This window comes from Pan troglodytes, chromosome 9, assembly GCF_028858775.2.
Source record: "Pan troglodytes isolate AG18354 chromosome 9, NHGRI_mPanTro3-v2.0_pri, whole genome shotgun sequence".
NCBI lineage: Eukaryota > Metazoa > Chordata > Mammalia > Primates > Hominidae > Pan > Pan troglodytes.
The window spans coordinates 115,685,187-115,707,030 of record NC_072407.2 but is presented as its reverse complement, the minus strand read 5'-3'; the positions used below and the strand labels follow the sequence as shown (position 1 = coordinate 115,707,030).

At 42.1% G+C, this 21,844-nt stretch overlaps 1 protein-coding gene across 4 annotated transcripts in view; it reads left to right on the top strand.

Annotated features, from left to right (window-relative positions):
* ZW10 (zw10 kinetochore protein) overlaps positions 1–15,445 on the top strand; it is a 53,706-nt gene extending 38,261 nt beyond the window's left edge. For 2 of the 4 annotated variants that reach the window (XM_508761.7, XM_009424206.4), the window contains one exon: positions 1,790–2,417. In XM_508761.7, the coding sequence (XP_508761.2) occupies positions 1,790–1,910 (121 nt within the window). In that variant the 3' untranslated portion in view covers positions 1,911–2,417. Of the gene's footprint in view, positions 1–806; positions 925–1,789; positions 2,418–14,955 lie in introns of those variants that run through there. The other 2 variants (XM_054662698.2, XM_054662699.2) reach the window with 2 other exon arrangements.
* Positions 15,446–21,844: the final 6,399 nt, after the last annotated feature.

Here is a 21,844-nt window from a genome sequence, read left to right as displayed (position 1 = left end):
GAGGCCTTAAGGTCATCTCCATCCCTATAGGTACTTGTCTATCTGCTTTAGCTTGGTTTACTACAATGTCTGGTTATATTAGACCAGTCATCCTAGATGTGTCTGAGTTGTTTGCTGCAAATATTAGTCAGTTGTACAATGTAAATGAGATCTCTGCTTGAAAAAAAATCACATCAGAATACCTCCAATCACATTTACTACAAAGTTTAGATTTATTCATTTATTATTTACAAGTCCTTAGCGGGTAACAAAGACACCTTTAAGTAATAGGCTCCAGAGGGCAGCAGATAAGAATTTTTCTTTCTGTTGTTAAAGGGCCTTCTTGCAGTCTAAGAATGATCATTAATTCCTTGTTATAAGAAAAATTATAACACTAGTACAACTCAACTTCTTTCTACTGCCTAGGAAATTTTTTTCCCCCAGAGATTTGTGTAAATATAAGGCTAAAGTTGTAAAATATACATATGAAGGAATACAGTAGATATACTCTGTATTTATAATGTAAAGAAAAAGAATAAATTTCATGTACCTATTACCCAACTTAAGAAAAATAATACCAGTATTTTGAAGACCCATGAATCCCCTTCTCCAAATGCTCTCCATGAGGGGTATCTTGACTTTTATGTTATTTATTTCCTTACCTTTCTTTATAGTTCTACCCCATTTACATGTATCCTAAATAACATAAAGTTTAGACTTGCCTTTTTTTGAACTTGGTATAAGTAGAATCATCTGTAACTTGCTTCTTTTGTTCAATATTATTATTATGTTTTTGAAATCTATTCCTTTTTTTTTTTTTGAGACAGAGTCTCACTCTGTCGCCCAGGCTGGAGTGCAGTGGTGTGATATTGGCTCACTGCAACCTCTGCCTCCCACGCTCCAGCAAGTCTTCTGCCTCAGCCTCCCGAGTAGCTGGGATTAAAGGTGCCCGTCACCACATCCGCCTAATTTTTGTATTTTCAGTAGAGATGGGGTTTTGCCATGTTGGCTAGGCTGGTCTTGAACTCCTGACCTCATGTGATCTGCCTTCCTCGGCCTCCCAAAGTATTGGGATTACAGGTGTGAGCCACCACTCCTGGCCTGAAATCCATTCTTGATGGTATGTGTAGCTGCAGTTCATTTTCACCACCGCATCATTCCATTGTACAAATATTTCATAGTTTATTTGTCCTGTTTAGTCTCATTTTCACCAGTATTTGGAATTATCAGACTGGAAAGTTTCAGCTGATCTAATTGGCATGCAATGATAGGTTATTGTCATTTTAATTTGCATTTCCCTAAATTCTAATGATGTTGAGCATCTTTTCATTGGTCATTCATGTTTCTTCTATTATGTAATGCCTGTTCATATTTTTTTGCCCTTTATTCTAATAGGTTGTTTGTGGTTTCACTATTGATTCATGGGACTTCTTTATATATTTTTGTACTAGTCCTTCATCAGTTAAAATTGGTTGCCTGTGGTTACTTTGTAATACAGTTATAAAGCCTAAGGCATGAGAGTATGGTCATCATTATTAGTTCAAAGAGGCCTTGGTATAGAATAAGGGAGAATAGTCTCGTATTCCTCACTTGGTCTCTTCATCTGGCTGTGCTGATAACCAGTTGTAGTGGGTGAGCAAAGAGGTCAGACACATTGAGGGGCAGTTCTATAAAGAAGAGGAAAGATGCCCAGGATTTGTTTTATTTCCATTTCAAGCAAATAAGCATTTGGATCAAACAGGCAATTTTTAAGTCTTGCTTATACTTCAGAGACCTAATAGGAAATGGAACTCTATCTTTCGTTTTGCAGGTGGGCAGATGGAAAAGGACCCCTGGCAGCTGCGTTCTCTTCCAGTGAAGTAAAAGCTTTAATTCGTGCCTTGTTTCAGAACACAGAAAGAAGAGCAGCTGCCCTTGCTAAAATTAAATAGCTCCATCTTCTTAAGAAAGCTATGTCTTGAATATGTGGATTCTTCCCTTGGCATAATTACTCCCTTAAGGACTTCTTTGAATCGCCCATTGGTTTTGGTGAACCAGTACATCTTGGAAGTTTGACTTTACAGAAGAACGTCTTACCTCCTGGCCTGTATGAGGCTTTGTTTAAGAACTGTTTATTAAGATAAATTGTCAAGTAAAGCACCTCAATTCATTGACTTTCTAGCCATCTTCCTTTGATTAGCTAACAAACTGTCAGGCAGCATTATTTCATGCTGCTTCCAGAGCCCTCTGGGAGCTATATACATTGTAAATGCAGGCCCTAGCTTTGGAGCGAGGAATTGGGAGATTCCAGGAGTCAGGGTAGAGAATTTCTGAGCAAATCGGAGATATTTTAGGGGTGTGGAGGAGGGGAAGGGAGGAATGGGGCACCATATTTGGCCTTACAGGAATTAAGGAGACTTCCTGTAATATTTCTTTCCAATAAATATTGCTTTTTACAATTAAGGGTGAGTGTCTTTAATAACATGGGAGCTTTGACAAAAGAGACCAACGAGATTTCTTACATTCTATGCCATCCTTTTTATTGAGGTATATGACCGTCACACAGGACTCACTGACTGGTCATCTTCATTCATCATAATACTACCTGATAATTTCTCAGAATTCTTGGGACTCCTAGGACTTTGTTTAAGCACACATTTTTGGCACTTTTTGCTATTTCAACTAAATTTTATTTTCTTGGTTGGACTTTTCCTCCTTCTCAACACTGTTTCTTTATCTTGTCAAATGGCAAAGGTCTTAAATTGCCAATGTTCCTTTGGAATGTATGTGCCATGACATGCTGACTCTGGTCTTTATAGCCTAATCCTTTATTTGGTGGACATAGGTAATCCTTCAACTCAGCTTTTTGTGTTTTTAACTCCTTGCAGCCATTGGAGGAATATATTATGTTAAAGTTATTCTGAACCTGTCTAGGACTCTGGATTGTATCTCTTCATACTGAAATACAATTTCTTATTCTGAAAAGAGGATAAGGGGTATGACCTTTAGGTCCTTTTGAGGTAGGTGCTGTCTGAAGAAAGTTGCTAATACAAACCTGGCCAACATAGTGAAACCCCATCTCTAGTGAAAATACAAAAATTAGCCGGGCATGGTGGTGGGCACCTGTAGTCCCAGCTACTCGGGAGGCTCAGGCAGAGGAATTGCTTGAACCCGGGAGGTGGAGGTTGCAGTGAGCAGAGATTGCACCACTGCACTCCAGCCTGGGCAACAGAATAAGACCCTGTCTCCAAAAAAAAAAAAAAAAAAATTGCTAATCCAGTGGGTGTGCTTCCTTAGTCCTCAGCCTTGCAGGCAGAAGGTCCTCCATTTCCTTGCAGACATGGAACAAACTGTTCTTCCTCCTGCCCTTAACCTTTTTCTTAGTTCTGGCTCGGCCCCTTTAATCATGTCATTCTGGTTGCCTAGTCTTTCTTTTTCCTGTTTAAGGGTCATACAAGAACTATTAAGAAAGAAGACTGGTTTTCTTTTTGTGAAATAATTCAGCTGTGGTTAACAAGAAGCTATTTATCTATATTCTGCATGTCCTATTATGAGAACGCAGAAAAGAATTGTCTGAATCAGCTTTGTTTTTTTGAGGAACAAAGAAGTTGGCTTTGTAAGAGAGGAGGAAGGGCCCATTTTCGCAGGTGAAGAAAATACCCATTTTTGAAAATTCATGTAATTTCAGGTAGCATTACTTTTCTCAGCAATTGAGAGAATGGGGAACTAAGGGTAGAACTGAAATAAATGCATCACAGGGCTATTACACAGAACAGCAGATTTCTTTTCTTCATAGAAGCTATTCCTGACAGGTACAGCAATTTGGAGGTAGGATCTCTTGTAACTGAAAACCATGCTTTTCACTCCTTCCTCACAGTAACACAGAAAACTGCATTGCAGCTCTTCTTAGCCTATGCAGATGCAGTCCCTCGGGACTGTTTCACCTAATGAATAGTTTATACTAGGTTGGTGCAAAAGTAATTGCAATTTTTGCCATTAAAAGTAATGTATTATGGCACGTGGAGTAGGCAGACCCTATCCTCTTCCCTGGTCAAGGCAATTGATAGCTGATGGTTAAGTCCATGTTCATTCTGGTTAGAGATGAATCATCTAATTGAGCATGTGGAAGTTGGCATGGCAACTGTTACATGACCCTTGAGGGTACCTGTTCTGATGGGGAACCTGAGAGTTCCCTGGGATCTTGAGGGTACCTGTCCCACCTGGGAATCACACTTTCTTTTTTTAGGAAAAGTGTGTAGATTATGGGAGAAGGGGAACTGTAAGGGGCTTGACTCAGTGGATCTATGGGCCAAGTAGAAGAAACCTCCTTCCTAAAGAGCAACAAGAACTATATAAATGACTTTGAGAGATGAAATTCAAGAAAGGTTTCCCAAAGGAAAGTTTTTATTAAAAGGGCAAGTGTGCAAACAGTGTAAATCCATGCAATTATTTGATAATGGTTCCTGTTTCTATGTGGATCCCGACTTGGTGACCTGTTTTATGGTCAGTTTTGCAAATGCATTTCTCTCTGAAATGGAGATCCTCCAGATGGCACTCTTACCTCAGCCTGGGAGCCTCACAAGGCATCTAGACCTGATCTGTGGAAATGCAAGCCAGAGAAACCTGACTGTTTTACCCTGAGCTTATATTCTGACCTTGGTCAGCTCCGGAAAGGTCATCCATACTCTGAACAACATCTGTACTATATGCTGCAGCACATTGCTCAGCAATCACTTGTGAATAGATCAAACAGTATTTTCTTTCATTAATAACACTGTTAAAGGAGTTTTGGATAATCCTTTTCTCATGCTTGCAAATACTTATGCTGTCACTTAAGGCAATGATTCCCAGCTTTTTGGGGGTGGGTTTTATTTTATTGTTTATCTGATTTCCCAAGATTTTGTCCGTCTTCTGAAAGTAGAATGGTACACACAAATATGTGAGGATGTGTGCGTGCACACACACACACACACACGATATTTTTGTGATAAGAAAACCAGCTCAAGGAAGTAATTTGTTCAACTCCATAGCTGGTTTGTGGAGATGTGTAGGAGTAACTTCTTAGCCATGGGACATAGCTGTCAATGCAGGGAGGGATAAGCCTATTGGAAATTGTCTCATGTACAAAAAGTCTTGGCACCAGGTAGTTCTAAATTGGGTTTTGATGCCCACATTCTCCCTAATCACAAAACCAATTTTAAACATTTGTTATGTGATAAGTTTCTCTTAAAAATAGGCATTTTGCCAAAGCCTAAAATTTCCAAAAAACTACAAAGTTCTGGTTTTGAGAAATTTTCCAATTGTTTAATAGTTGAGACAGAAATTCCTCACTTTATCATGAAGAGCTTGGTTAAGAATTTTGTGATAATCACAAGCTATAGCTGGAAATAGCCTTAGATGTCTCAAAATCAAGTTATGAAATCTCTGCCTAGAAGCTGGGGAGGAGGGCAATAATTCTGATGAGCTATGTATAAGTTTTTCACTCCTCTTCAGAAATTGGGTGCCCTAGTTTTTTTGTTTAGCTCACGAGAGTAGGGTGGGAGTAGTTGGGTCTTAGCTACTCTAGCTATTGAAGAAGACAAGGCCAAAGACACCTACACCCTCCCTTGCCACAGGCTTCTAAGTTGTTCTTAAACTTTCTGCATTCATTCTACTTACATTTATTGAGTGCCAGGCATTCTAGTCACTGAACTACAACCAAAAAAACCAAAACAAAACCTCAAAACAAAAATTTCCTGTCCCTCTGGTAATTTAAATTCCAGTGATGAAAGATAAACATGAAATATATATATGTGTATATATATATATGTGTGTGTATATATATATGTGTATATATATGTGTGTGTGTGTGTGTATATATATATATACGTTTGAAGATGATAAGCGCTAGGAAAAAGTAAGCATACAGTGATGAGGATTAGGAGTTCCAGAGAAGGTGGAGCAAAGGGGCGAGCTGCAGTTCTCCATAGGCGGGGCAGAGTGCATCTCCTTAAGAAGGTGAGTAAGCTGTGTGGATGTCTGGGTGGAGACAATGCTAGGGAGAGAGACCAATTCTTGCAAAGCCTGGGGTGAGAGGAGCATGTCTGATGAGCTCAGGGAATAGCAGAGAGTGAGGGAGCAGGTAGGCAGCAAGGATGCTAGAGCAGTAACAGGAAGAGAGGAGCAAGATTGTGTCAGGCCTTACAGACCAGTGTAAGAATTTATGTTTTGTTTTGTTTTGTTTTTAAACTCCGAGTTAAATGGTAAACCCTTAGTAGCTTAGGAAAAAAAAAAAAAACACTAAAAAATGGAAACATAAAAGTAGAATAGTATGGTGAACCCGTGTACCCATTACTCAGCTTCAACAATTATTATCACGTGGCCAGTCATGCTTCATCATGCTTATCCTACCTCCCTTCCCCTGAACCCACAAACACAGCAGATTGTTGAAGCAAAGGCCAGGCAGTGTATTTGAAACTCAGGACTCATTCCATAGTCTGAATGTTGTTTCCTGTGCAGTTTTCTCTTGTGGCATCCTTCTTTCAGCTTTCAGCTCTTGTCATTCCCCCTTGCCTCTGCTCCCAGGAGCTGTCTTCCTTCCTCCTCTTGCCCCCAACCGCACTTCTCCACTCAGGCTCATCCTAGTATCTCCACTCCACTCCCATTCCCTGAACATTCAGTATTAAATAACAGACACCCCCAAAGCAGCTGACAGCTGACTCATGCCTCCACTTCCCCTTTGTCTGCTCCTTTCCTCGGCCTCAGCCACTTGCTCTACCTAACCCAATCCCATAGCTTCTGGGTGTTCAAAATCTGCATGGGAGGCTTTCCTCTTACTGATTGTTTGATCAGAGAGTATATCCCTTGTGCTCTTAGAACCACTTTATCTGGGGTTACTTTCACAGAGAATCCCAGAAGGCATGGTTACCCAGCTTCACCTACTGAGTCCTAGGACTTGATGGCGGCTGGAGTCTGGGACTGGCTTGGTTTAAGGCAGAGCTACCCCTTCCCTAAGATCTGTCTGAGTGGAATGGTCGGTAGTGGAGCAGCCACTGGCTGGCTTCTGTTTCCCATTCCCCATTCCCTGCTTTAGAAATGATGCTTTAAAAGAATATGAATCGTTTCTATTTGCATGAAGGGTTCCATTTATGCTTGATTACCATGCAGGATGATAAAAATTATGTATAACATTAAGTGTGTCATTCACTATTATAAATTTCATTTAATTTCAATACTAAGTTCTGTTCCTAAACACAGTCTAGTTTGCCATATCTGTATCTACATTATTGCTTAAAACTAAAAAAATTAGAACTTTTGCTTACCAACTATTTATGTAGCAGTCTGTTCTAAGATCGTTTGTAAAATTGGCTTCAGTTGCATTGGTCTGAAGTCACAGTAGATCTTTTGCCCCCTTTTTGAAAATTAGAGTATTTGCTCATCTCAAGGACTATGTAACATGGTTTTGTTATTGCATTTGCAGTTTCTTTTATTTGTAAGTCCCATAGGATATAATTTCTCTGGGTCTGGTATTGTGAACTCACTGAAAACCTAGGTTCTCTTTTCCTATTTTATTTATTTATTTATTTATTTTGAGACGGAGTCTTGCTCTGTCCCCCAGGATAGAGTGCAGTGGCACGATCTCAGGTCACTGCAACCTCTGCCTGCCGGGTTCAAGCAATTCTCCTCCTTCAGCCTTTTGAGTAGCTGGGATTACAGGCATGCACCACCATGCCCAGCTCAGTTTTGTATTTTTAGTAGCGACAGGGTTTCACCATGTTGGTCAGGCTGATCTCGAACTCCTGACCTCGTGATCTGCTCGTCTCGGCCTCCCAAAGTGCTGCGATTACAGGTGTGAGCCACCGTGCCCAGCTTCTTTTCCTATCTTTTCATTTATGTTAGGCTTCATTTTCCTCTCAACTACATTTGTTCTAGCCTTTTCAAGTTGAAGGTCATTCTCTATAGAGAATATAAAAGGAAAATACTGCTTGAGCCCTTCAGCTTTCTGTCATTAAAACTTTTTTATTTAATTTAAAACTTTTTTTTTTTTTTTGGTAGAACTGGGGTCTTGCTTTGTTGCCCAGCTGGTCTTGAAGTCCTGGCTTCAAGCAATCTTCCCACCTCAGCCTCCCAAAGTGCTGGGATAACAGGCAGTGAGCCACTCTACCAGGCCTCTGGCATCTCCTTTTTTTTTTTTTTAACATCAAGTCATCAACTTCAGGCATAATCTCTTTCTTGTTCCTCTTCTTTCACTGACCATACTCCCTTCTCCCACCCCAAATTCCTTGAAATAATGCTTTTCTGGCCTTTGATTTTCCTGTTATTAATTTTCCACGTTCAGGCTATTCTTATAGTTTTGCTTACGAAGGGACTGTTTGTTGTCTTGTTTATATTGTCATAGAATGTTATAGAATTTATTGCTGGTTTCCACCTGCAGCTGCACTTCTGCTTTTTATTGTATCATCATATTTTATTTTATGGTCATATTTTCCATTTGAAAACCTCCCTCCTCACTCCCCTTTTCATCCATAGTACGATGTTTTTCTATGACCGTGAGATTATTCTTGGCATTTTTCTGTGCTCTTTGAAACGTGGTTTTCTAAAGCCAGGGCCTATGCCTACGCCACATCATGTCTTCCTCACCTATTGTAAAATTTGCAATATTTTGCTAACTGATATTTTGGATAAAAAATTCCCTCTCCTTCGATTTTCTGAAAGGTGGTTATTAGCAAGGCAATTAAAAATCACATTGGACATTCTGATTTTTAGCAGAGTGGGACCTCTAGCTAACTGTGGAGAACTGAAATCCTCTATGTCAATTTTTTGTTAATTTAAGAAAAATATCAGCCACCTCTTCTAGCTGGCTGGGTGGTGCCGCAGTACATGCATATGGAAGTATTAGTTCTGATTCTTTTTTTTTGTTTGTTTCTAATCACCCCAAGTGCCTGGTTGTTTAATGTTCACTTTATGAACTTGTGAGAAATTAACTTGGGATCCCTGAGAACTCAATAGATTCTTAGTTTTTATTTGGCTTTTTTTTTTTTTTTAACTAATTTCTGCCAGCAAAGGAGTAAGAAGGAAAGAATAGTTCATTTAGGAGGAGAAGCAGACCTATATGACAGCGTTTTTTTTTTTTTTTTTTTTTTTTTTAAATAAAGACAAACTTATGGTCTCATTGAGAGAAAATGTTATTCTTCCAATGAAGCAAAGATAGCAAACACCTTCTTTTTAAATTTGCGATGAAGTTTGCTTCAGAGTATAAGAAAAGGGCTCCTGAGAAGCCCTTATTCTTAGTTCTCTGTTTTTTTAAAATCTAATCTTGGGAGAGATTGTTAGGAGCTGTGGGCGGAATATGTGGGGATCAAAAAAGGAAGGGGAAAAAAGGCACAAAGGAGCTTGTTCTGATCCTTTGTAGGATTTTTGCTGTGGCTACCTGCTCTACAGGACTTAGATAAGCAGACAGGTGAAAGAGGCAGTGTTAGGGGGGTGAAGCGGGCTATGGGGTCGTGCTGACTGGGGTTTCATACCTAAGTCGACATTTACTTAGCTCTGTGACCTTTGGCCAGGTACATATTCTCTGTCAAGACTCAGAATCTTCATTTGTAAAGTGAGGATAATAATATGACTCAGAATATGAGCTGATTAAGTGAGGTAATCTATGTAAAACACGCAGCACAGGGTAGGGATCATAAAAGTCAACTCTGTTCAGCACTTAAAGCTCAGCGCACACAATGCAGAATTTAATAACATAGGCAGTTCTCCAACTAAATTGGAGCTCCTTGGAAGGCAGGAATAACGTCTAATGCTTCTCTTGTTGTAGAGCTGGGAAGAGTAGCTTAATAAATATGGGCTGATTTGAGGTCACTCCATACAATGTGTGGCAATGCAGCCCGAATAAAGAGAAAAGAACGGGGGTCCCTTTGTGGTGTGAGCTGGGGCATCCTTGAAAGTAACCCACGAGAGCTCCAACATGAGAAGGATTTGATTTTGGGTTCCAGGAGAGCTTCCCTTGGCTGTACGGATATTTATATTTGCATATCTATTTAAAAACCTGTGTTTTAAAGAATTCATACCACCAGGAGGCACAAATCACCTCCAGTTTTTGTTATTAGAACACTTCAGCAATAACTGAGGCCCTGACAGCGTCCCCAAAACACCATCAATTTCTGCAAGACCATTAAAGAACCAAGTAAAGACCCAGCCATCCCAGCCTCTTGGCATTCGGTGTATTTGATTTACATTCTAATTCTTTAAAAGTTAGGCTTCAGTTCCGATAGGGTAACTTCTAAGTGGAGTGGGCAGTTAACCAAAATAGCCAATTTCCCCACAATTCTGGACAAAATAGAGCTTTATTGTCATGGGAGGTATTTTCCATTTGGTTTTATTAGGATTATTACCATTTTTGAGTGCAAATAGGAGAGCTTAAGTAACAACCTTTTTTTTTTTTTTAAAACCAGGCAGTGCAAAAAGACAGAAGTGCAGTTTTTGTCTCAAAGTCTATATGGCTGTCTACAAGAGTGAGCATGAGAGTGAGGTAGTGAGAGGCAGGCCCTGAGGGCTGCTGAATGGACCATCCCCTCCTGGCCCAAGTTTGGCAGGAGAAATGGTGAAGAGGGACTTCTCAGCATAAAACTGAGGTCTTCAGTCAGAGAGACAGAGCAAGTGATAAATTAAGTGGAGCAGAAAGAACTGAGAATGGTAGCGTTCATCGTAACATGTACAGAATCCCCTAGAGGGCATGGCAGCCTCAGGCCAGCGTGCGTTTTGTAGTTATTTTACAAAAGTGACTCATGTTCATTATTGTCAGTATTTGGTAGGTGGTCAGAATTTACAGTGGTGACTATAACTGGTTGTGAGGGGCCTTATGGGACCTGGATCTACATAAGCCAAAGACTGTAGGTTTTCACATTTTATTCTAACACCCCTGTGAGGAAAATGTTATCATCTCTATTTTACAGAGGAGAAATCAAGGCACAGACAGGTTAGGTGTCTTGGCTGAGGACACTGTGGGTAATAGCAAGGTCAGGGTCTCAACCCAGGTTTGTTTGCTTCTAGAACTAATGCTCTTTTCGTTGTTCTCACAAAAAGTCCTCTTTATCCAGGGCTCTTTCTGCCTTTTACACATCTCCAGATGTTGCTTTGCTAGGCTGCTGTAACAAAATACCATAAAGTGGGTGGCATAAACAACAGAAATGTATTGTCTTACAGTTCTGGAGGCTACAAGTTCAAAACAAGGTCTCTGAAGGATGGGTTCCCTGTGAGGGCTCAAAGGGAAGGCTCTGCTCCAGGCCTCTCATTTTTGGCTGGTAGATGTTCATCTTCTCTGTGTGTCTGTTCACGTGGCCTTCCCCCTGTCTGTGTCTCTCTGTCCAGATTTCCCGTTGTTCTGAGAATACTGGTCACATTGGATTTGGGCCCATCCTCATGACCTTTTTTTTAAACTTGTTTACCTCTGTAAAGTCCCTACCTCCAAATAAGTTCACACTCTGAGATACTGGATTGAGAACGCTGACATATTAATTTTGAGGGGCACAATTCAACCCATAATACCAAGTAAATCTCCTATAGGTCACACACTCTGGCAGCTGTGCTTTAGACACTGTGTTTACATTGAAGAGACTTTTCCGATGGCCCCTTATTGTTTTTGTCCATGTTGTTTAATCTGTGAACTAACAGCCTTGAATTTAGTCACCTTCAAAGTGGGCCTGCTCACTGGAATGAGCGTCAGGTCAATAAAGCATTCAGTGGGCTCTAATTTAATTAGCCAAGTTACTGTGACAGCTGCCTTGTAACTGTGATTCACAGACGGGCAGAGAACAGAGACGGGACTGGCAGAGTTCATTGTTGATTCCAGGGATTGCTGATGCCGCCCCAGGCCCTAGGAACTTTGCTCCTGTTCTGGCAGGAAAACAGAGGGATGCTGAAGGGGCATTTAGGATTTTCTGTCCTGGATGTGTCTTTTGAGATTAAGTGGAAAATAGATTAAAAGTCAAGGCCTTGCAGCTTCATTCCCCTCTTTTCTCATCTTGCCATGTATCAACTCAGCTCTCCCATACATAATTTAAAAGTGTCCTGAAAATTTCCTTCACTACAAACCATGGCCCGTACACTAGGTTTGTCAGCTGCTTCCATCCCAGCCAGCCAAGCTGGTAGAGTTCCTTCAATCTCTCCCTGCCTCCTTCTTCTAAAACCTAGTCCTTGACTCACCTCTCAGTCCCGGGAGCATTGACCTTATCAATCTACCACTGTTCTTCCCACAGGAGGGAGAGAGTTCTAGGTGTGCATTCAGAAGAACTAGATTTCATTTTTGGTCTGTCACTTACTGACCAGTGTCAGCTTGGACAAACCATTTAGCCTCCCTGCCCTCAGTGTGGTCACTAATCAAATGGACATAGGCATCCCTGGCTTGCTTACCTCTCAGGATGGTCATGAAGACAGAGTAAACCTCAATGGAGCTGCCCCTAGCACAAGCTGATGGAAAAACGAAGAAAACTGATTTTGCTTGTATTGTATTTACCATACGAGTGGGATCACTTTGATGTCTGTATGCTCTGCATGTATGTGTCTGAGTCAGACTGTGAATTCCAGGAGTGCAGAGCACTTTGTCCGAGGTCCAGCCTGCACTGTATGCAAACAGGTATAGAAGACTTGGAATGATTGATGAAAGCCAGTCTTGGAGAATAAAGAAAAGACCAGTAGGTGAAAAGGGGGTATCTAAGAAGATTGCACATGGAGTGACTTATTTTATGTGAGTCACAAAGGGTTTACACTTATGCCAGTCATTAAACATTGATTTAAAGTATTTGATAGCTATTATTTACCAAGAGCAGATGTTTAGGAAGTTATTTTTAATCAACTGCATGATTAATATTTTTTTGCTGCTCCTTTGTGTCTTAATTAAAGCAGATGAAAAATGTCTTGTGTATTTGATATTGACACCACTGACTGTGGGGATTTGTTCTCATAGTCCATAGTCAGCTGAGTATTTTATAAGCTTAAGTCTTTACATATAAACTTGAAAGGCTCCCAGAGTAACTGGTTTTTAAACAAAGTAAAAAACTGCTTTACAAAATGAGCAATTTTGGGGGGGGCATTTTAATTTATAGTATGTAAATTATAAACTTCATATTTTATCTCTGAGCTAGAAAAATAGTCTAGAAACAATGGATGGTTCTTTGTAGACTTAGAGATAATTTCCTAGAATACAACTTGGGTCATTTTTTTGTCTGTATATTGTAACAAGGGAAGCCTTGTGTTCCCTTTCTTCCTGGGAATGCACGCTCCCGCGTGGGAGGAGAAAGCTGCTTTCCCATTTCTCCCACTCTTTGTTGCTGCCATGGTGGCTGGTGCAGGGAGACTGCAGCGCAGGGACAGAATGGGGCTTTTTTTTTTGCTTTTGTTTAATTTGAGAACTATGATGTGCCATTTACACACCTAGGAAAGGTGCTAGGAATAAATATACCTATACAAACAGAAGCCATGAATTCTGGATTTGGGGAATGAGAGGAGAGGTTTTGGGATGGGTTGGTGTTTGAGCTGTGTCTTGAGGTACCAGTAATTTTCTAATTAGGGAAGCATGAGGGAAGGGCATTCTAGACTGAGAGCACAGCCTAAGCAAAGACATGGAGGTGGGAGTGGGTGTTTGACTTGAGGAATATTCTAGAGCTTTTTTGCAGTTGGAACATAGAGTACAGGGAAGAAAGAGTGCAATGAAACATGAGGCCAAGAAGATAAGTTTGGGATTGGGTCATGAATGCATTGGATAATTAGCCTGAAGAATTTGAATTTGATCCTGCCAGCAATGGCGAAATCAGTGAAGACTTATGTAAGGAGTAGAGTGGCCTGCTCTGACCTGTTTAGGAAGGAAACCTGGTAGCCACATGGGGGATGGGTGGTGTTGGGGAGAGAAGGGAGGCAGGGAGATTGTTGGCAGTGGGGTGAGGGGTTGGGGATGGAACTTTCGTGAATGTTCAGGAAGAGAGAGGGGAGGAAATTGAAAACAGACCAGCATCTGCACATGTCAGTTGATTGATTCAACGAAACTTTATGGAACGCTTGCCATATTCTGGGCACTGTGTGCAGCTGAGGCTACAAAGATAAAGAGGACAGGATGTCTGCTCTTGAGAACTTACCACTGACTGAGCCAAACACAGTTAACCCTCACCATGTACCATGACATGGTGCATGCTTTTCTAGAGGGGGCTATACAGTGCGAGGGTTGCCTTGGGCACTGGGGAAGGGAGAGGGACATTTAAACTGGGTCTTAAAGGATGGTGGTGAGCTGATTATGTCTTTAGGTGGCTTATTAAAAATGGTTTCCATTCTTCTGGGGGCAAAGACTGATCTTTACTATGGCACTAAAGGCCCTGCTTGTCCTGGCCCATTCATTGCCCCAGCCTCTGTTCCACCATCTTCTCTTTGCTGTCCTGCTCTGCTGCTTCCAGTCTCTTGGAGGCACCACATTCTCTCCTGACACAGAAAATTTGCCTTTGCCTTTGTCTGGAGCTCACTGTCCTCTCCCAAATTCCAGCTGAACCTGCCTTCCTTGAGGAAGTCTTTCTTGAGTCTTTAGACTCAGTCAGACTTCTGGTATGTACTCTCTTTAGCACCTTGTACTGGTCTTTCATAGCACTTTATCAAAGTCATAAACTTGCATTTATGTGGTCCTTTGTTTCATGAATGTCTCTGCTCACCATTGTGTCTTCAGTGTTGGACAGTGCCTGGCACATAGAATATTCTCAATAAATATATATTGACTGACTGCTGGAGTAAAATAACTAAAGAAGGAATGTGATATTGTTTGGCTCTGTGTCCCCACCCAAATCTCATGTTGAATTATAATCCCCAGTGTTGGAGGTAAGTCCTGGTGGGAGGTGATTGGATTATGGGGGTCGTTTCTAATGGTTTAGCACCATCCCCCTAGTGCTGCCTCAAGATAAAAGTTCTCAAGAGATCTGGTTGTTTAAAAGTGTTTAGCACCTCATCCTTTACTCTCTCTTCCTCCTTCTCTGGCCATGTAAGATGTGTCTGCTTCTCCTTCACTTTCCACAATGATTGTAAGTTTCCTGAGGCCTCCCCAGCCATTCTGCCTGTACAGCCTACAGAACTGTGAGTCAATTAAACTTCTTTTCTTTATAAATTACCCAGTCTCAAGTAGTTCTTTATAGCAATGTGAGAACAACTAATACAGAAGGGTATTTCAGAAATAGGGAACAGCATGAGCAAAGGGGCTGTGGCTTATTTTGGGGATATTCTAGGAACAACAAGTGGCTGGCTTATGGAGGGGGCTAAAGATGAGGACCAAAGGTATGTTGGGTACATAGAAAGAACCTTTCATGCCATGCTAAGGACACCTTGTTCTTCTGCCATCAGCGACTGCACTAGAATTGTTGGTTTGATTGAGTTAGACTATAAGCTCCTTGAGGGTAGGTGATGGGTGCATCAAAATTTCAGAAATCCCCACTAAAGAACTTATCCATGCAACCAAAACCACTTGCTCCCAAAACTATTGAAAAAAAAAGAATGTGATATGCTAATCAAGGCAGCTCACTACTATATGAGACCACACAATTTTCCTTTTCATTTTAAATATACTTTAATCCATTTTTTTGGTAAAATGGCAACGGTCACTCGGGGTTTGTTCACTGTCTATAAATATGCAGTCAATGGTCTGGATCTGGAATAAGTTAACTGGATCGAATATTTTCCTAATTTTTCATTCCTTAAAGCTTTTCTCTTCTTAGACTTCTGAATTATTCATTTCTTCATTGAGAAAACCTCTCTCCAGAAGGTAGGATGGAAAGAGTGTATGGTCGGGCCCCATCAGGCTGTGGGATGACAGCAGAGTGTCTGGTGGCTTAAACTAACCCAAACGGGATGACACAAACTGAACTTGAAGGGGCTGGGGACTTGTTTGAGGGGACTGGGGTATTGTGGATGCAGGAGGACCTTACTACGGGTAGAGACTAGATGATAATGAGGGACACATTATTGATAGAGATGAAGACAAATGGGGAAATAGCATGGGACCAAGGGCAATGTACAAAGCTTTCAGATTCTCAATTTTTCATCTCCCCAGATCCATGCTCTCTCATCACCACCACCTGGAGCACCAACCTCCAACATTTCCAGAGAGAGAGAGAGATATTACAAGAGGTTCATGTGATTATGGGGGCTGTCTAAGCAAGTCAGAAAGTGCAGGGAATCAGGATGGGGAAGGTCATGGGCAACCTTGAATCCACAGACAAGGGCTGAAGTTGTTGTCCACTGACAGATAGGAAGAGAAGATCATGAGCAGGATGGAACTCCATAGGCACTGGCCAGAGCTGTGGTCCACAGGTGGAATTTCTTTTCTTCGAGCCTGTCTATTCAGTGAATACATGACTTGTGTGGCATGTGGGATGAAAACAGGAAAAGATCCTGGACTAGGAGTCAGGAGACCTGGACTTGAATTGCCTCCACATTTCTGTGGCATATTCACCTTTTGTGGCCTCAGTTTTCTCTGATAGGAGAAGTGGTGGATTCAATGGTCTCTGTCAACAAATTTTGCAAGTCTGATATTTCTGTATGAACTAGAACTTGGGTATTTCTGCTTGGGTGGAAGAGAAAGACATTGTGACCTGTTTAAAGGTGGCAGGGTCCATCTGAAGGACAGTTGAGAAAAAGCCTTGATGTTTTTGAAAATATCAAAACAGTGACTGAAGGAGGAGAGGAAGCAAGAATTTCAAAGCTCATCCACAGATGGGCCTGGTGGGACAGGGAGTCATCAGTGGGAGGAGGCAGGGGAGCAGGGCCAGGACTAGAGTGAAGCTACATCAGCATCACCAGGGTGACAATACAGACCCCAAGGCCCCCATTCAGAGGAGTTATGCTTTGGGAAGTTTCAGATAGGGCGCTCTAGGGCACACAATTGAAGAAGGCCTCACTCTTAGACAATTCAAATGCTGGCACTCCACTTGCTAGTGAGTAAGTCCTTCAATTCTGCATCTGGGCTTCTGCCTTATCCTAGAGTGGTTATTCTGTCCAAACCAGAGAAATAGCTAGGGCAAACCAGAATAGATCATCTAGAATGGAAGGGCGTAGCAGTGAGAAAGAGAAAAGAAACTTTTTAAAAAAAATTATACTTTAAATTCTGGGATACATGTGCAGAATGTGGATGTTTGTTACATAGGTATACATGTGCCATGGTGGTTTGCTGCACCCATCAACCCAATACCCATTAGGTATTTCTCCGAATGCTATCCCTCCTCTAGGCCCCCAACCCCCGACAGGCCCCAGTGTGTGATGTTCCCTTCCCTGTGTCCATGTGTTCTCATTGTTCAGCTCCCACTTATGAGCAAGAATATGTGGTGTTTGGTTTTCTGTTCCTGTGTTAGTTTGCTGAGAATGATGGTTTCCAGCTGCATCCATGTCCCTGCAAAGGACATGAGCTCACCCATTTTTATGGCTGCACAGTATTCCATGGTGTATATGTGCCACATTTTCTTTATCCAGTCTATCATTGATAGGCATTTCGGTTTGAGTTCCTTGTAGATTCTGGATGTTAGCCCTTTGTCAGATGGGTAGATTGCAAAAATTTTCTCCCATTTTGTAGGTTGCCTGTTCACTCTGATGGTAGTTTCTTTTGCTGTGCAGAAGCTCTTTCATTGAATTAGATCCCATTTGTCAATTTTGGCTTTTGTTGCCCTTGCTTTTGGCATTTTAGTCATGAAGTCTTTGCCCATGCTTATGTCCTGAATGGTATTGCCTAGGTTTTCTTCTAATTTTTTTATGGTTTTGGGTTTTACATTTAAGTCTTCAATCCAGCTTGAGTTAATTTTTGTGTAAATGTGTAAGGAAGGGGTCCAGTTTCAGTTTTCTGCATATGGCTAGCCAGTTTTCCCAACACCATTTTAAGTAGGGAATCCTTTCCCCATTGCTTGTTTTTGTCAGGTTTGTCAAAGATCAGATGGTTGTAGATGTGTGGTGTTATTTCTGAGGCCTCTGTTCTGTTCCATCAGTTTGTATATCTGTTTTTGTACCAGTAACATGCTGTTTTGGTTACTGTAGCTTTGTAGTATTGTTTGAAATCAAGTAGTGTGATGCCTCCAGCTTTGTTCTTTTTGCTTAGGATTGTCTTGGCTATGTGGGCTCTTTTTTGGTTCCATATGAAATTTAAAGTAGTTTTTTCTAATTCTGTGGAGAAAGTCAATGGTAGCTTGATAGGGATAGCATTGAATTGGGTAGTCAGGGAGAAAGAAACCAGCTCTGGTTAATCTCAAATCTGCTCTTGAAGGAGAGCAGAGCTGGTTTCAGCAGCTCCTGATTGCCCTATAATTGTGAGTATTCCACTGTCACGCAACACCAGAGCCATCTCTCACGCTACTCAAACATGACTTACAGAGGCTCAGGGCAACTGAGCTACCTTTTTCCAGAAGTGGGACTCTTACAGAGAGAAGAGGGCCAGCCAGAGTCCCTAAGGGCTGTGCCAACCAGGGTGACAGAGAAGGTGGAGAGCTGTGTGCTCAATCATTTAGTCCTGCTTTCACTTACCTCTTTCTTATCCCGGGGGGAAAAAATGTCATTGTGGGTTAAAGGTGGACTTAATGACCTTGTCTTGTAAGGTGATTTCTGCTCATCCATTATTTTATTTTACAAATATTTATTGAATACCCATTGTGGTAGTTACTGGTGCTGTTCACCAAGTATTTCTGGCTCTGTGCTTCGCTGCATATTGTAGGATTGCATTTTCATGGTCTCCTCATGGTTGGGCAGAAGCATGTGACATCTTGAGCTAATGAACTGAAAGTGGCCAGAACATTTAATTTCCAATGTGAAGTCCTCCAGAATCCTCTTTCTTTCAGTCACTGTGACCAGTAACATTTCAGATGGAGGCTACTCTATTGTTTGGGTTTTTAACTGAGAATATGTGGACAAAAGTCCCCAGCTTGATCCCTGTGAACCTGAAGCATAGGTAAGAAATAAACCTTTGTTGTTTTAAGCCACTGTGACCTGGGAGGTGCTCCCTACTACAGCATAACCTGGCCTATCCTGGCCTATACGCTTAATATGTACCAGACTGTGCTAGACACTGGAGACACAATGCCTCACTCCAACACAATGGATCTCTTTGAGTAGAATTTTGGCTGTGTGGCAGCTGATGGAGGAACACAGCTCTTTTTACAAAGATGATGTAAGTCTGTCCAAGGTAATGGCACACCATGTACCATGGAAAGATACTCAGGGTAACTGATGATTTTAAAAATAACTCTTTTGTGACACAACTTTCCCTCCTCCAATTCCTGCTGCTGCTACTAGGCCTAAAGAAGACTGAGAAGTTTAGCTGAGATGGTGCTTCCCCAGAATCACCAGGGTAAAAACAGACACAAGGACCCCCATTTAGAGGGGTGATGTTTCAGGGAGTTTCAAATAGGGCCAAGGGATGACTGTTTTAGTATCAAGCTTCCCAGGGGATTCCAGTGAACCACCCACGGTTAAGAGCCATTGGCCTGGGGGCCAAAACTGTGAGGGAAAAGATCAGTCATGTTGCCTGATGCTTTCTTGGGTATCTTCAATAGGAAAAACCAAGTCCAGAGCAAACTCAGGGTTCACTGGCTAGGGCTTGCCCTGGAAAATTTGGAAATAGGCCTGTCTCAGCCTTCTTTTCCCTGGTGACCTTCTGTCATTCCTCTGCCAGCCCTTTCCAAACCCTGTCCCTCCAGCAGAACCTGACTTCTGAGCCACTCCTTCAGGGCCTGGTTAGGTACTGTCAGCCTGCAGATGCTACCATGCACTATTCCCAGGGTTAGGGTTTCAATACGGTCACTGTAAACCATGACCTCAGCATGACACTGTGGAACTCAGGGCTGCTGATTCTATTTGAGCCCACACTATCTACTTTTACCACCTATCCTCTCAGGTCACTCCCGTTGGTGTATTTGTTTGTCATCTCAACTGGATTATAAACTCCTTTGAGAGCAGGGACTACAATGTATTCATATTTTCCGTCATATTTTCCATGTTTTAATTCATCTTTGGATAATTGACAGTTGGCTGTAGTTTGTTTTAATCATTATTTTGGAGTGTTTAGTGACCCCTTTCCCTTTTCATTACCCAGGTTAATAGAAATTAGAATCTACATAAAAATTGCCATATTATCCTTAGAAACCTAGAAACCAAGGGGTTTAATAGGGCCTATTCTAGGATAACTTATGTTATACTAGAAACCAAAGGTTTGAATACAGCCTCCTCCAGAATGATTAAGTCACAGCCAGCCTGATGGTGATGAGAATGGCCAGAGCTGGGGGCTGAGTTAGGGAGGATGCTGGCTGCCAAGACTTGTGTAAAAGTGATATGAGATCTCCCCACTAAAGCCCCAAGCCACTACCAGCCTTCTTGAGGGAGAATCTAGATGAAAGGGGCAGACAGAGGACCAAACTGGTCAAGAACTAAGCTGCTATATTCTTTCTCCATTCCAAGATGGCTGAATAGGAACAGTTCTGGTCTGCAGCTCCCAGCATGATCGACGCAGAAGATGGGTGATTTCTGCATTTCCAACTGAGGTACCTAGTTCATCTCATTGGGACTGGTTGGACAGTGGGTGCAGCCCATGGAGGGGGAGCCGAAGCAGGGCGGGGCATCGCCTTACCCAGGAAGAACAAGGGGTCAGGGGATTTCCCTTTCCTACAAGGGAAGCTGTGACAGACTGTACCTGGAAAAACTGGGCAGTCCTGCCCAATTCTGCACTTTTCCAATGATCTTAGCAAACGGCACACCAGAAGATTATATCCCATGCCTGACTCGGTGGGTCACATGCCCACAGAGCCTTGCTCACTGCAAGTGCAGCAGTCTGAGATTGACCTGTGAGGCAGCAGTCTGGCAGGGGGAGGGGCGTCTGCCATTGCTGAGGCTTGAGTAGGTAAACAAAGTGGCCAGGGAAGCTCGAACTTGGGGGAGCCCACCGCAGCTCACCAAGGCCTGCTGCCTCTGTAGACTCCACCTCTGGTGGCAGGGCATAGCAGAACAAAAGGCAGCAGAAACTTCTGCAGACTTAAACATCCCTGTCTGACAGCTCTGAAGACAGCAGTGGTTCTCCCAGCACAGTGTTTGAGCTCTGAGAAAGGACAGACTGCCTCCTCAAGTGGGTCCCTGACCCGTGTGTAGCCTAACTGAGAGACATCTCCCAGTAGGGGCCGACTGATACCTCCCACAGGTGAGTGCCCCTCTGGGATGAAGCTTTCAGAGGAAGGATCAGGTAGCAATATTTGCTGTTCTGCCGCCTCTGCTGGTGATACCCAGGCAAAAAGGGTCTGGAGTGGACCTCCAGCAAACTCCAACAGACCTGCAGCTGAGGGACCTGACTGTTAGAAGGAAAACTAACAAACAGAAAGGAATAGCATCAACATCAACAAAAAGGACATCCACACCAAAACCCCATCTGTAGGTCACCAACATCAAAGACCAAAGGTAGATAAAACCACAAAGATGGGGAGAAACCAGAGCAGAAAAACTGAAAATTCTAAAAACCAGAGCACCTCTTCCACTCCAAAGGATTGCACCTCCTCGCCAGCAACAGAACAAAGCTGGATGGAGAATGACGAGTTGACAGAAATAGGCTTCAGAAGGTCGGTAATAACAAACTTCTCCGAGCTAAAGGAGGATGTTCTAACCCATCGCAAGGAAGCTAAAAACCTTGAAAAAAGATTAGACGAATGGCTAACTAGAATAAACAGTGTAGAGAAGATCTTAAATGACCTGACGGAGCTGAAAACGATGGCGTAAGAACTATGTGACGCACAAGCTTCAATAGCTGATTCGATCAAGTGGAAGAAAGGGTATCAGTTATTGAAGATCAAATTAATGAAATAAAATGAGAAGAGAAGTTTAGAGAAAAAAGAGTAAAAAGAAATGAACAAATCCTCCAAGAAATATG